The 14,653-nt window shown below is 43.8% G+C and overlaps 1 protein-coding gene across 2 annotated transcripts in view; it reads right to left on the bottom strand.

Moving 5' to 3' along the window:
- Positions 1-14,653, bottom strand: part of tmem65 (transmembrane protein 65) — a 72,764-nt gene that overhangs the window by 36,675 nt on the left and 21,436 nt on the right. The window contains exon 2 of one of the 2 annotated variants that reach the window (XM_078397760.1): positions 12,638-12,706. The exons of the other annotated variant lie outside the window; for it this stretch is intronic. Coding sequence (XP_078253886.1) covers positions 12,638-12,706 — 69 coding nt within the window. The remainder of the gene's footprint in view (positions 1-12,637; positions 12,707-14,653) is intronic. 2 annotated transcript variants of the gene reach the window in all.

The following is a 14,653-nucleotide window of genomic DNA, read 5'->3' as shown; positions in this document are numbered from 1 at the left end:
AATGTTAATGGATCATTCATCATGCCAACCACAGCCACACTTGTGTCATCTCTTCGTACATTCCTTGCAGCAGAGGGCTAAAGCTAACTGCAAAAAGGGCAGGAAAGCTGCCTGACCTGATCATATATTCTCCATCACACAATATAGCGACACTAATTGTGTTAACTTTGGTCAACATGAGGAGAGCTATCCAAGCACAGATCAGCAGTGTAGGGCTCTGTGGTCACTGCAAATTTGTTTTACTTGTCCTGTATCCTTGCGAACACACTGACCACTGGAATGGACTTAGAATATGCAAATGCAATGATTCTCAAGTCAAACTTAAATTTTAAGTTTCTGTTGTCAAATTATTTGCACAAATTACAATGTGTCCATTTAATCATTGATACAACAAGGAAATCGCCAAGTATAGAAAGGAATAATTTTGTTATTAATTTTATTCAAATAGCACGAGAGCACCACAGAGTATCATAACATAGAAATAGGTCCTTCGGCCTGAATCATCCATGCCGACCAAGATGTCTATCTATGCTAGTCTCATTGACCCATATCCATCTGAACCTTTCCTATCCATATAATTGCCCAAATGTCATTTAAATGTTTCTATTGCACCTGCCCCAACCAATCCTCAGGAATCCCGTTCCATATACCTATCATCCTCTGTGGAAAAACCTGCCCCTCAGATTCATATTAAATTAAATCTTTCCCTTCTCATCCTAAATCTACGCCTAGTCCTGCAAAAAAAAACTGTACGTTTATCCTATCTATTCTCATGATTTTATACATCTCTATATGATCATCCCTCAGTCTTCTAGGGATAACCTGTCCCTATAGCTAAGGGCCAAGACCTCTGGCAGCATCCTTGTAAATCCTCTCTGAACTCTTTCCAGGTTAATGTGCATTCACCCCATCTATTCCGCTCATGATAACCTCCAAGATTATCCTTCACTCTCCAGTGTTCTACGGAGCAAAGTCCCAGCCTGCCCAACTTCTCCCCATGACTCCCCTCGAGTCCTGCCAACATCCTCAAACTTTTCCTGCACTCCTTCCAGCAATGACATATTTCTTATAGCAGCGTGATCAAAACTGGACACAATATTCCATGCACCCTCATCAACACCTTGTATAACTGTAACACAACCTCCCTACTGATGATGGCTAGCATGCCAAAAGCCTTCTTCACAATCCTGTCCACCTACAATGCCAGGTGGATTAAAAAAAAAATTATTTTGAGATACAGAGCGGAAACAGGCCCACCGAGTCCGCGCCGCCCAGCGATCCCCACACACTAACACTATCCTACACACACTAGGGACAATTTTTACATTTACCCAGTTAATTAACCTACATACCTGTACGTCTTTGGAGTGTGGGAGGAAACCGAAGATCTTGGAGAAAACCCACACAGGTCACGGGGAGAACGTACAAACTCCATACAGACGGCGCCCGTAGTCAGGATCGAACCCGAGTCTCCGGCGCTGCATTCGCTGTAAGGCAGCAACTCTACCGCTGCGCCACTGTTTCATGTAGATTTCATTCTACATTGACTATATTTTTAACTTCATCATACCAACTCAATTTTACTGTTGTTGGAATGACTGAGGGTTGATGCAAATATTTAGGGGGGAAAAAATCCAGGTTTTAAACCCAATATGTAAAATGTAATTGATCATGTATGTTTATTTGAAGTGATTCTGTTTAAACAAATCAAGAGCCTATTGTTTTACAGGAAGTCTACAATGTTATTTTTCCAATTTTGTGCTAAGTTGCATTGATTGAATTGAGTCCAATTATAACTGGAGCTCTGTGTTATTTTGCAATGAAAGAAAACAAGTGAGCAATTCTTGTCGAGTCTAAATTTTCAGGGATTATATTAGGGCATCATCGAGAAGAATGAACCAGTACGAATTGTAAAATGAATAAACTTTGTTGGATACATGGACTACAAAGCTGTACAGAAAGACAAATTGAAAATCATGGTTCAATGTAGAGAAACCACAAAAATGTTGAGAGAAAAAAATGCAATCCTCAGGAGAAACACAGCAGCTGAAAGAATAGATTATTGATGGCACGGAGAAAAATGCTGCAAAAGATCATTATGAACGGAAACAAAATGTTTAAAAATGTCTGAAATAGCAAAAAGAAAAGAAAACTGGTATAATGAAAGAAAATATTGGAAATAGAGGACGCTTGTGGAAAGAGAATCAGTTCACAGGTCGATCACAAAGATCAGACGAAGAATTGGGATCGCTGTAAGGACGAAAAGCATTCAAATTCAGGTTACAAATTTTTTTAAAAACATTTTGGAGTTGAATGTGAACAATTACCAAATAAAAGAAGGGAAATAGTAAAATGTAGAACAAGTGGAGTGTTGGAGGATTTTAACTAATTTGTCATTAGAGGGGACAGAATACCACCTCAAGTATAATTAAAATGGGCAGGAAATTCTCTGCCTCAGAAGGCAGTGGAGGCCAATTCTCTGAATGCATTCAAGAGAGAGCTAGATAGAGCTCTTAAGGATAGCGGAGTCAGGGGGTATGGGGAGAAGGCAGGAACGGGGTACTGATTGAGAATGATCAGCCATGATCACATTGAATGGCGGTGCTGGCTCGAAGGGCCGAATGACCTCCTCCTGCACCTATTGTCTATTGAAAGAAACTATTAAAAAATATCTAAAGTCATGCAAGTTGAAATGGAGGAGCTACAATTAACAGCTCTTTTGATGCAATATTGATAAATCACCGTCATCAGCCATCTTATCATCATCAGCAGTCTTCAGGGACTTCCTGCTCCCATTTCATACTCTTAATTACCGTGCCAGTGTACTTCAATCTACATTCATTAACAAACAGGGTAAGACAGTCCTACTATTTTGCCAGCAACACAGGAAAATATCTAGAATCTATTCTAAAAAGAATCTAAACATGGGCAAAAATTATTTAATCATGACAATGGAAGGACGTGCTTACAAAATTTATGGAACAACCGAGACTTAGTGAAAATTCACAGCTGCACAAATTTTATTTAGTAGGCATTTTATGAAAGACCATAAAATGATATACGGCTTACGGAAGCTCCCATGAGGTGTTGATAAATTGGTTTTGTGGTGGTTGAAAATAGTAATGGAGTTACTCATTAATTTTCAATAACAACCATCATAAATATGAGATTCGAGATTTTGTTATTTTAATTTAACAGAAGTCTAAGTTCTTTAAAATAATATGCTGGCAATGCCAGGTTGCACGAAAAACAATGGATGCTCCATTGTGCACTTGGATAAAAATTCACCCATCGTAGATTCTGTGGATCCCCCTGCAGCAAACACAAACTTGCAGCAAATCTCAGAGGAAGTAGACTTTAAATCCATGTTGTGCCAATTATATTTGGGATCCTTCCCTCTGCTCTATCTCCAGTCAGAAACAGAATAACTGCCCTACAATCAAATTAAAATGATATATTATACTGCATTCCACTACAATTTCAAGTCAATCACATACCCCTCCCTGTCCTGTGTTTTTCTTTTTCACACACACACACACACACACACACACACACACACACACACACAATCAGAAATTCCTTATTTGCCCCTCCAGAGGAGAGATCCTTGCCCAGTGATGGGTCACAAAGGCCAACCCAGCCAAAGAAGCTATTCAAAGCATTCCAAAGCTGCATTCACATTTACACACCAATAGATCAAAGCACATTTTGTGGCCCAGGTATAATCCTTGCAGATTCCTCTTCATGCAACAACTCTTATCATCATCATATCATATATATACAGCCGGAAACAGGCCTTTTCGGCCCTCCAAGTCCGTGCCGCCCAGCAATCCCCGTACATTAACACTATCCTACACCCACTAGGGACAATTTTTACATTTACCCAGCCAATTAACCTACATACCTGTACGTCTTTGGAGTGTGGGAGGAAACCGAAGATCTCGGAGAAAACCCACGCAGGTCACGGGGAGAACGTACAAACTCCTTACAGTGCAGCACCCAAAGTCAGGATCGAACCTGAGTCTCCGGCGCTGCATTCGCTGTAAAGCAGAGCCCATAAATTACCCATCAAATCACCTTTTTTTAGTCATGCGGTGTTGTAGCTCCAGTGTGGAGCTTAAACTCTGGACAGCAATGGAATGAACTGCGAGGGGCGGAATACAATGCTATAAAATGACCTGAAGGGGCACTTACTACTACCAACTTGGAATCAAGATTCAAGATGGGTTTATTGTCAACAGGACAATAATGTCTTTGCCCTTTTGAGAGCATTAAAATATAAACATTTTTTGGGGGGGGGGGGTTAAAGATTGCTTTCTTCACCACTCTTCACTCTCTGTGAAGAGCACCAATTGCCCATGCCAAACCAAAGCCTGCAGCATCTTCGGCGTTTAAAATGCTGGACTGCAAAATGTTTTCTAACAAGTCTAAACTCCGAAAGCTCATTGATTGATGCAACGGATACCAAACACACACTCGTCACAGATAAGAATGGGAGCATTTGCTTTAATTAGATTTCTTTTTCAATCAACTCATGGACATGCTCCCAATTACTCTCAAGGAGGTTATGGCAAGTCTTTCAATGAACCACTGAAGGTCACCCATGGTGCTGCTGGAAGTAAATAGGTGAAGGAACAGTGATAGGTTTCCAAATCAGGATGACGTATGCCTTGGAGGGGAACCTGGAGTGGGGGGTCATTCTCATGCACCAGCTGAACCTAGGTAAGGGAGGTGCTGCTGGAATAACCAGGATGAGTTAACATACAAGTGTGTAGATGGACATTCCACAACCAAAGCGAACCAATTGTGGAGGGAGTATCATCCAGGGCAACGGCAGCTTTGAGTTGGTTCACACCCAAGCAACAATTGGATGTGGGGTCAATCAAACAGGTCGCCTTTGTCCTGGATGGCATGGAGCTTCTTAAAGGACACAGGAGCTGTACTCATCCGAGCAAGTGTGGGGCATTCCATCATTTGTGCCCTACAGATGATGGAAAACTGTTGCCAGGAGACGGGTCACTTACTACAGCATACTCAACTTCTGACTAGGCCAATGGATTCTACATGCCTGGTCAATGGACTCCCAAAAGATGCCGTTGGTAGGGGGTGGTGGAAAAAAAAGTCAGAAATGTCGCTGCAAATGACTGCCTAGGGTGGGTAGTTAGACTCCCTCTTGTTTTAGATGGTCTACATGGCAGATGCAGTTTAATGTAGATAAGTGTGAGGTTATTCACTTTGGAAGTAAGAATAGAAAGGCAGATTATTATCTGAATGGTGTCAAGTTAGGAGGAGGGGGAGTTCAACGAGATCTGGGTGTCCTAGTGCATCAGTCAATGAAAGGAAGCATGCAGGTACAGCAGGCAGTGAAGAAAGCCAATGGAATGTTGGCCTTCGTAACAAGAGGAGTTGAGTATAGGAGCAAAGAGGTCCTTCTACAGTTGTACCGGGCCCTGGTGAGACCGCACCTGGAGTACTGTGTGCAGTTTTGGTCTCCAAATTTGAGGAAGGATATTCTTACTATTGAGGGCGTGCAGCGTAGGTTCACTAGCATAATTCCCGGAATGGCGGGACTGTCGTATGTTGAAAGGCTGGAGCAATTAGGCTTGTATACACTGGAATTTAGAAGGATGAGGGGGGATCTTATTGAAACATATAAGATAATTAGGGGATTGGACACATTAGAGGCAGGAAACATGTTCCCAATGTTGGGGGAGTCCAGAACAAGGGGCCACAGTTTAAGAATAAGGGGTAGGCCATTTAGAACGGAGATGAGGAAGAACTTTTTCAGTCAGAGAGTGGTGAAGGTGTGGAATTCTCTGCCTCAGAAGGCAGTGGAGGCCAGTTCGTTGGATGCTTTCAAGAGAGAGCTGGATAGAGCTCTTAAGGATAGCGGAGTGAGGGGGTATGGGGAGAAGGCAGGAACGGGGTACTGATTGAGAGTGATCAGCCATGATCGCATTGAATGGCGGTGCTGGCTCGAAGGGCTGAATGGCCTACTCCTGCACCTATTGTCTATTGTCTATTGTCTTTACCCAGTTACTTGTGTGGCATGAATATTACCTACCATTTATGAGCCATACCTGAATGTTGGCTAGATTTTGCTGCAGGCAGGTATGCACCGCATTCACTCAGAAAAGGAAGCAGCTGTAATTGAACATTTTGTCATCATCAGCAAACATCCCAGGTGTGATCTTATGATCAGATGTTATTGATGAAGCTGATTGAAGATGGTTGGGCCCAGTACACTGCTCTGAGGAAGTCCCTCACTGATGTCCTGGGACTAAGATGATGGATTCCAACAAGCAAAACCATCTTCCTTTGTGCAAGGAGTGCTCAATTCCACTTGCAACTCCTCCCATAATGAAGCAGCCCTGCTCACATGCAGAGATCTGGATAACATTCAGCTTGGAATGATCTTTGTAAAATATTATCCTCTTCAACATTTGCACGGCAATAATCATCAGAGTCATCTTCAATCAGACAGTCTAATCACTTGGCCATAACATTTAACAGCATTACATTATCAAAACAATTACCAATGCTAATGAACCAGCCACGTAAGTAATGTGGCTGCAAGAGCAGATTAATGGCCAAGTATTCTGACTCCCCAAAGCCCACCAACTATCTGTAAGACAGAAGACCCAAATATCAAGCAATATCCTCCATGTCCCTGAATGAGTCACATTCCAACACCGAAGAAACTAATACCAGCCTATTCAAAGCAGCCTGCTATCTTATCCAAAACCCGGGAGTCATTCACTTACCCATCATCAGAGTACCATAGACAATAGGTGCAGGAGTAGGCCATTCGGCCCTTCGAGCCAGCACCGCCATTCAATGTGATCATGGCTGATCATCCACAATCAGTACCCCGTTCCTGCCCCCTCCCCATACCCCCTGACTCTGCTATCATTATGAGCTCGCTCTAACTCTCTCTTGAAAGCATCCAGAGAATTGGCCTCAACTGCCTTCTGAGGCAGAGAATTCCACAGATTTACAACTCTGAGTGAAAAGGTTTTTCCTCATCTCCGTTCTAAATGGCCTACCCCTTATTCTTAAACTGTGGCCCCTGGTTCTGGACTCTCCAAACATTGGGAACATGTTTCCTGCCTCTAGAGTGTCCAATCCCTTAATAATCTTATATGTTTCAATAAGATCCCCTCTCATCCTTCTAAATTCCAGTGTACACAAACCCAGTCGCTCCAGTCTTTCAACATACGACAGTCCCACCTTTCCAGGAATTAACCTAGTAAACCTACGCTGCACTCCCTCAATAGCAAGAATGTCCTTCCTCAAATTTGGAGACCAAAACCGTACACAGTACTCCAGGTGCGGTCTCACTAGGACCCTGTACAACTGCAGAAGGACCTCTGCTTCTATACGCAACTCCTCTTGTCATGAAGGCCATGTACCATGGCTACTGAGTCAGCATGGCCATTACTTGCCTCCAATTTTCACCATCAAGGAGGACAAAAGGTAGCAGGCATACCAAAACACCACCACCAAGACACATACCATCCTGGACCTAAACATTTATGTCCATTCCTTCATAGGAAAGATGAAAAAGCACCACAGGTCCTGCAGCAGTATCTTGTTATCCTCAGTTTTATCACAGGTGATTAGGAATGGATAGTAAATGCTGGTTCTGCCCAGATCCCAAAAATGAATGAAAAATAAAACAGCTGGACTAGCAATTTCAAAAGTGTCTTGGAGCAGCGGGGTGAGAGAGCAAATGTACCTCCCATTATAATCTCACAATACAGTCTTCCCCCTACACCACTCAGATTGTTCCACGACAAATGGGGGCTCAGATTACTTTTATATGGAGCTCCCATTGCTGTTGTGATTGGACTTTGGTAGGAAGTTGCAGGTTGCGTACTATACATGCAATGCCAGTTCCCAACTGCACAACCTTTCAATTATGACACAGCTTAAACTCTGGGTCTAAACCACAAAAAATATTTACTCCATGGAAAGCTTGCATAGGCCATTGTCCCTAGTATATTGTGCCATTACACGAAGGGGATTGGCTCATCCAGAAACTCAGTACATGAAAAATCTTAAATCTCAAGAGATATGGGGAAAAAGCAGGAACGGGGTACTGATTTTAGATGATCAGCCATGATTATATTGAATGGCGGCGCTCGCTCGAAGGGCCGAATGGCCTACTCCTCCACCTATTTTTCTATGTTTCTATGTTTCTAAATGTGCAAAAGTATTCCATTTATTGGGGAAAAGTATCTTAAAAAGGAGAAATGTTGAAAAAAACTATAAAATGTTTCAGAGATTCAGTGAAAAGTTACTCCCACTGCCAAACAATTGGCCATTTGATGGATGATACTGTTGGGAGGCTGATATGGATAAAGGAATTGCAAAATTTGATTAACAAAGTCAAACAAAGCACAGTGGGCAAAATGGCCTCATTCTTTAAGAATTTGAGACTGTGCAGCACAATCACTGTGCATTTCTTTAAAAGAGCTGTCTTACTCAGATTTTGCACCAAGATTTTAATTTGTGATTTGCGACATTACAATACAATACAATACAATATATCTTTATTGTCATTGTACCCAGGGGTACAACGAGATTGGGAATGCGCCTCCCATACGATGCAATAATTTAGGTAATTTAGACAGCAGCAACCCAACGAAACGAAACAGTTGTAACAGTTTTGGACAGGGTAAAGTGCAAGTTGATCTATGCGTTGTGGCCATCCGGCTCAGCAGGACCGGTTCATAGCAGCTATGGCCCTGGGGATGAAGCTGTTCCTGAGTCTGGAGGTGCGGGCATAGAAGGCCTTGTATCGTCTGCCCGATGGAAGGAGTTCGAACAGACTGTTGCAGGGGTTTGAAGAGTCTTTGTGGATGCTGGTGGCTTTTCTGAGGCATCGTGTGTTGTAGATGCCCTCCAAGTCTGGTAGCTGTGTTCCGATGGCCCTCTGAGCTCTATGGACTACCCGCTGTAGAGCTTTCCTTTCTGCCTCCGTGCAGCTGAGGTACCACACAGGGATGCCATGCGTTAGGATGCTCTCTATGGTGCAGCGGTAGAAGGTCGTCAGCAGCTGTTGGGGTAGACCAGACTTTTTCAGTGTTCTTAAGTAGAACAGTCTTTGTTGTGCCTTCTTGACCAGCGCAGCAGTGTTATTGGACCATGTTAGGTCCTCCGAAATGTGAGTGCCCAGAAACTTGAAGCTGGACACTCTCTCCACACTGTCCCCGTTGATAGAGATCGGGGCATATTCCCCGTTATGTGACCGACGGAAGTTGATGATCAGCTCCTTGGTCTTGGTGGTATTTAGGGACAGGTTGTTATCTGAGCACCAGTCCGTCAGGTTCTGCACCTCCGCTCTATAGTTTGTTTCATCCCCGTTGGTGATCAGCCCGATCACCGTTGTGTCATCTGCAAACTTGACAATGGTGTTGGTGTCGAATGCAGGAACACAGTCGTGTGTGAAGAGGGAGTAGAGCATGGGGCTCAGAACACAGCCCTGTGGTGTGCCGGTACTCAGGGTGATAGTGGAGGACAGGTGCGGGCCCATTCTCACTGCCTGCGGTCGTTCCAGCAGGAAGTCCAGGATCCAGTCACATAATGACGAGCTGAGGCCTAGCTGGTGGAGTTTGGTGATGAGCTTGGTGGGGATGACCGTGTTGAAGGCGGAGCTATAGTCTATGAATAGCATCCTCACGTACGTGCCCTGTCTCTCTAGGTGAGTCAGGACAGTGTGAAGAGCCAGAGAGATGGCGTCCTCTGTGGATCTATTTGCCCTGTATGCAAATTGATGTGGGTCCAGTGAGTCAGGGATGCTGGATTTGATGTGTGAGAGGACCAGCCTCTCAAAGCACTTCATGACTATCGGCGTTAGGGCAACCGGGCGGTAGTCGTTCAGGTTGGAGATCTTTGCTTTTTTCGGCACCGGAACTATGATAGCCGACTTCAGGCACTTGGGGACTGTAGCCAGTGATAATGACAGGTTAAAGATCCTGGTGAATACCTCAGCCAGCTGTTCAGCACAGTCCTTCAGTACCCTTCCTTGAACTCCATCCGGTCCTGCAGCCTTGCGTGGGTTGACCCTTTGCAGAGCGCGTTGTACCTCCTGTGTGCTCAGTTGCAAGACCTGTCCCACCGCCTTGGCTGGGGTTCTTTCACTCAAGGTGGTTTTGCCAGTTTCAAAGCGGGCAAAGAAGGTGTTAAGCTCGTTGGTCAGTGCCATATCGCTGTGGGGGCAGGCAGGGCTGCTCTTGTAGCCAGTGATGTCCCTGACACCCTGCCACATGCTTCTGGTGTCCGTGGTGTTGAAGTGGTCTTCCACCCGTTGCCTATGGGTGTCTTTGGCCCTTTTAATACCTTTGCTCAGGTGTGATCTGGCAACACTGTATGCTGAAGTGTCACCAGATTTAAAGGCATTGTTGCGTGCCCTCAGCAGGTTCTGTACCTCCTTGTTCATCCAGGGTTTCCGGTTTGGGAACATCTTTATCTCCTTGTCCTCCGTGACATTCTCCACACAGCAGTTGATGTAGGAGAGCACAGTGGATGCGTATTCCTCCAAGTCTACCTCTGAACCGTAGGTGGCCTGTTGTGCAAACAGGTCCCAGTCGGTGCGATCAAAGCAGTCCTGGAGTTGTAGGGTGGCATCCTCGGGCCATATTTTGACCGTCTTTATTGTGGGTTTGGTCTTGCGGATGAGGGGTTTGTATGCGGGCAGTAGAAACAGTGAGAGGTGATCGGATTGTCCCAGGGGTGGGCAGGGGAGAGCTCTGTAGGCGTCCTTTACATTGGTGTACACCTTATCCAGTGTGTTTGAGCCCCTGGTAGGGCACTGCACATGCTGATGGAATTTGTGGAGCGAGGCTCGTAGGTCGACCTGATTGAAGTCCCCTGCAACAATGAAGGCACCGTTGGGGTGGGCATCCTGCTGCTTACTGATGGCCGAGTGCAGCTGTGCTAGTGCTAGGTTAGCATTAGCCTGTGGGGGAATGTATACGGCCATGATGATGACCACCGTAAACTCCCGCGGCAGATAGAATGGCCTACATTTGAGCAGTAAGTACTCCAGGTCTGGGGAGCAGTAGCTCTCTATTGCAGTGTGGTTGGTGCACCAGTCATTGTTAATGTAGATGCAGAGCCCATCTCCCTTGCTCTTACGGAGTCCTTTGTTCTATCAGCACGATGTAGTGAGCGGTTTGTTAGCTCCACAGCCCCGTCGGGGACCAGCGCGTTGAGCCACGTCTCCGTGAAGATCAGCACGCAACAGTTTTTCAGGGATCGCTGGGTGTTGATCCACAGCCTTACCTCATCCAGCTTGTTGGAGAGTGACCGGACATTGGCGAGAAAGATGCTTGGTAAGGATGGTCTTTGTGGGGCCCTCCTTAGCCTGGCCTGCACCCCCGCTCTCCGACCACGTTTTTGCTTCCTCTCCCTGCGCTGGCTCCGTCTCCAACTCCCCGGTGTGGTGGGGATTGGATAACTAGATTGGATATTGCTATGGTTGCAAGCAACACAGATCAAAAGTGAATAATTAAAACAAGGTGCAAGTCATCTGAAGTAGCTCCAATGCCTAAAGAAAAAAAGTCTGCTACAAAAATTTCAGAAGCAAGTCATTGTATAACTCGGCAATTGTGCTCCATGCTTTATTCAATGGGTTGGTACATTTACTGACAATTGCGAAGCATCTGTACTTCAAGAATGATTTCAGTTGTTAACTGGCAGGGGAATTAAGCTCAAGTGGTGTAAATATAAAAGAGGTAATTTTAGCCTTTGAACATTGCTGCATTTGTGATCAAGACATGTGATCATATTGTTTACAGTGTACTATGTTTACATATTCTGTTGTGCTGCAGCAAGTAAGAATTTCATTGTTCTATCTGGGACATATGACAATAAAACACCTTGACTTGACAGTGTGGCAACTTGACGGCATCTCAGAGATCTAAGTATGTGGGTATCTACAAATCAGCATCTCTCACCCCTCATGACATATCATGCTGAGACCTGAAACAGTTTCGCCAGTTTTTATCTCCACTGTTATATGATGGTAGATCAAACAAGTCAATGGTTTGTACTTGTATGTAGCAGCAATGTTAAGGCCAAGCCGCAGAATTGGTGCATCAAAATGACACATCTGGTTGAAGTTCAAAGAGAAGGCTATGTAATTGTATGGTGCAATATGTCTGATAAGCTATCAAGTTTTATCATTCAACATTACTTCCAAACCCAAAACATTTAGTTTAAAATAAATGATACACGTCAATGACAAGAAATAGGACAGTTCACAACATGCAATGTTAACAGATTAATATTATTAAAGGCACGATTGCTGCAGTTTAAAGACAACAGATAATGTACAGAAGACAGCAAATTGGAAAGAAGATTATCATATCATATCATATATATACAGCCGGATTATGGAAGCTAAATTTCTGAACAGCTGTTCTGGATATCAGCTGGTATCCAGAGAAGCACAACATGATAAAGCAACTGAAAAGCTAAAACTACACGCACACCGCCAGCACTTTTGTAAGATAATTAAACAGTAAGACCAGACGTTAGCCAGGAACAGCATGCCAAAGTACAACAGCAATCTGCCAATTGTTGGGATTTGGACAGGGGCAGCGACACACAGCAAAACAACCAGCATCACCTGCAGTTGCCTGCTCCCGCCACTTCCTGCTTATGGCAATCTGGGCTCTGGGATAGCGATGTCCGGGGACTGCGAGAAATTTAAATACAAGCACCACATTCGTTAACCATTTATTTGGGAAGAAGTACAACTAATGCATTTCTCACAAGTTAAAAACATAACGCCACAGCATCCATATCTTTCATTCCTCCAACCATTCATTTACATCTCCTTCGAAGAAAAAAACATTTTCATTGTCCAACACTCTCATTGCTCTATTGGAATCTACCTAAGAAACGCAACAGTGCGACTATTAGAATCAGTCAATAGGCATCTTCAAACAGAGTAAATTCTATTGTTCCGGTGCTTCAATCTACAAGTTTTCATGAGTGATAGACCAAGGACTTCAAATGATTCATTAATGATCAATTACATGTATAATAATGGCAGGAACTTTGTGTAATTGCTTTTAAAATTCACTGTTAGATTATAACCCCACTTTGTCATGGTATTATTATTTAATCCGTACTTTCTAATTGACTAAATATTTTGAAAGTACGTACGTTTCCTTATGCTGAGTAATTTAATCAAAGTTGCTTCTCATTAACTTCAAACCAGGCCATGAGGAAACACTGCAAAATGACAAAGACTACTACTGTTGCTTATATTGCAGATGGAGTGGGGAGGTCAAGCAAAGATAATGGCACAGGTAGAAAAAAGATGTTGAATTATTAAGTTGATTAGCAACAGGCACTACACGTTCTCAACATCACAAACTACAATGTTCCTCCATAATATCACAGTGATCACTTCAGTTTTGATGCAGATGCCAATTTGAAGATGAAAAAGAGGGAACTGAATCAAGCATTTGTGTATTTTTACAATACTGGCACATTTTGTGACATAGGGGGTCACATTTCAAATTCCTGCAAAAAAGATGACAAGCACTTTATTGGGTCCATGACTAACATAGTATCAACAAAACAATATAAGAAAAGATTCCATATTGATGGCAAGTTTCCGAAAATGGCATCAGAATACACAAATACATTTTGTGTAACGGTTGTCGCGTGGTGCCCACCAGTGGCCTGGTAAGTGCACGTGTGTCTTATTCCTTTCTATGTTTATGAATACCACATGGAACAATAAAATTGCAAACACCGTTTCCTCTTCATTCACCTGATGATGTAGTAGAATACTGCATCCATCTGAGTGGACACTGCAATGCGCATTACGTAAGAAAAACAGACGTTACAATACATTGTATCTTTGGTTTCATTTGTAAGTAAAGGCAAATTTCATTGCACAACTTTGGTCCTCATGTTGATAAACAGCAATAAAAGTTTCCAAAGGTGATAGAAAGACTGGAGGAAAGACTAGTTGCTGAGAGCTCTTTTATAACTGCATTAAGGATGCAATTAAACACACCTGAGCAATTACAAATGCCTGAGAAGCCATGTGTCCCAAACATTACGCTGCCCTGAAATGGGGGGACCATGTATAAACATGGATAGGTGACGTTTCACAGAGTGCTGGAGTAACTCAGCTGGTCAGGCAGCATCTCTGGAGAACATGGATAGGTGACGTTTCACATAGTGCTGGAGTAACTCAGTGGGTCAGGCAGCATCTCTAGAGAACATGGATAGGTGACGTTTCCATAGTGCTGGAGTAACTCAGCTGGTCAGGCAGCATCTCTGGAGAACATGGATAAGTGACGTTTCACATAGTGCTGAAGTAACCCAGTGGGTCAGGCAGCATCTCTAGAGAACATGGATAGGTGATGTTTCACACAGTTCTGGAGTAACTCAGCTGGTCAGGCAGCATCTCTGGAGAACATGGATAGGTGACGTTTCACATAGAGCTGGAGTAACTCAGCGGGTCAGGCAGCATCTCTGGAGAACATGGATAGGAAACATTTCACAGAGTGCTGGAGTAACTCAGTGGGCCAGGCAGCATCTCTAGAGAACATGGATAGATGACATTTCACACAGTGCTGGAGTAGCTCGGCAGCTCAGGCAGCATCTCTGGAGGACATGG

The sequence above is a fragment of the Rhinoraja longicauda genome, chromosome 4 (assembly GCF_053455715.1).
Source record: "Rhinoraja longicauda isolate Sanriku21f chromosome 4, sRhiLon1.1, whole genome shotgun sequence".
Taxonomy (NCBI): Eukaryota; Metazoa; Chordata; class Chondrichthyes; order Rajiformes; family Arhynchobatidae; genus Rhinoraja; species Rhinoraja longicauda.
The sequence above is the reverse complement of the archived record's forward strand: the minus strand, read 5'-3'. Positions and strand labels throughout refer to the sequence as shown.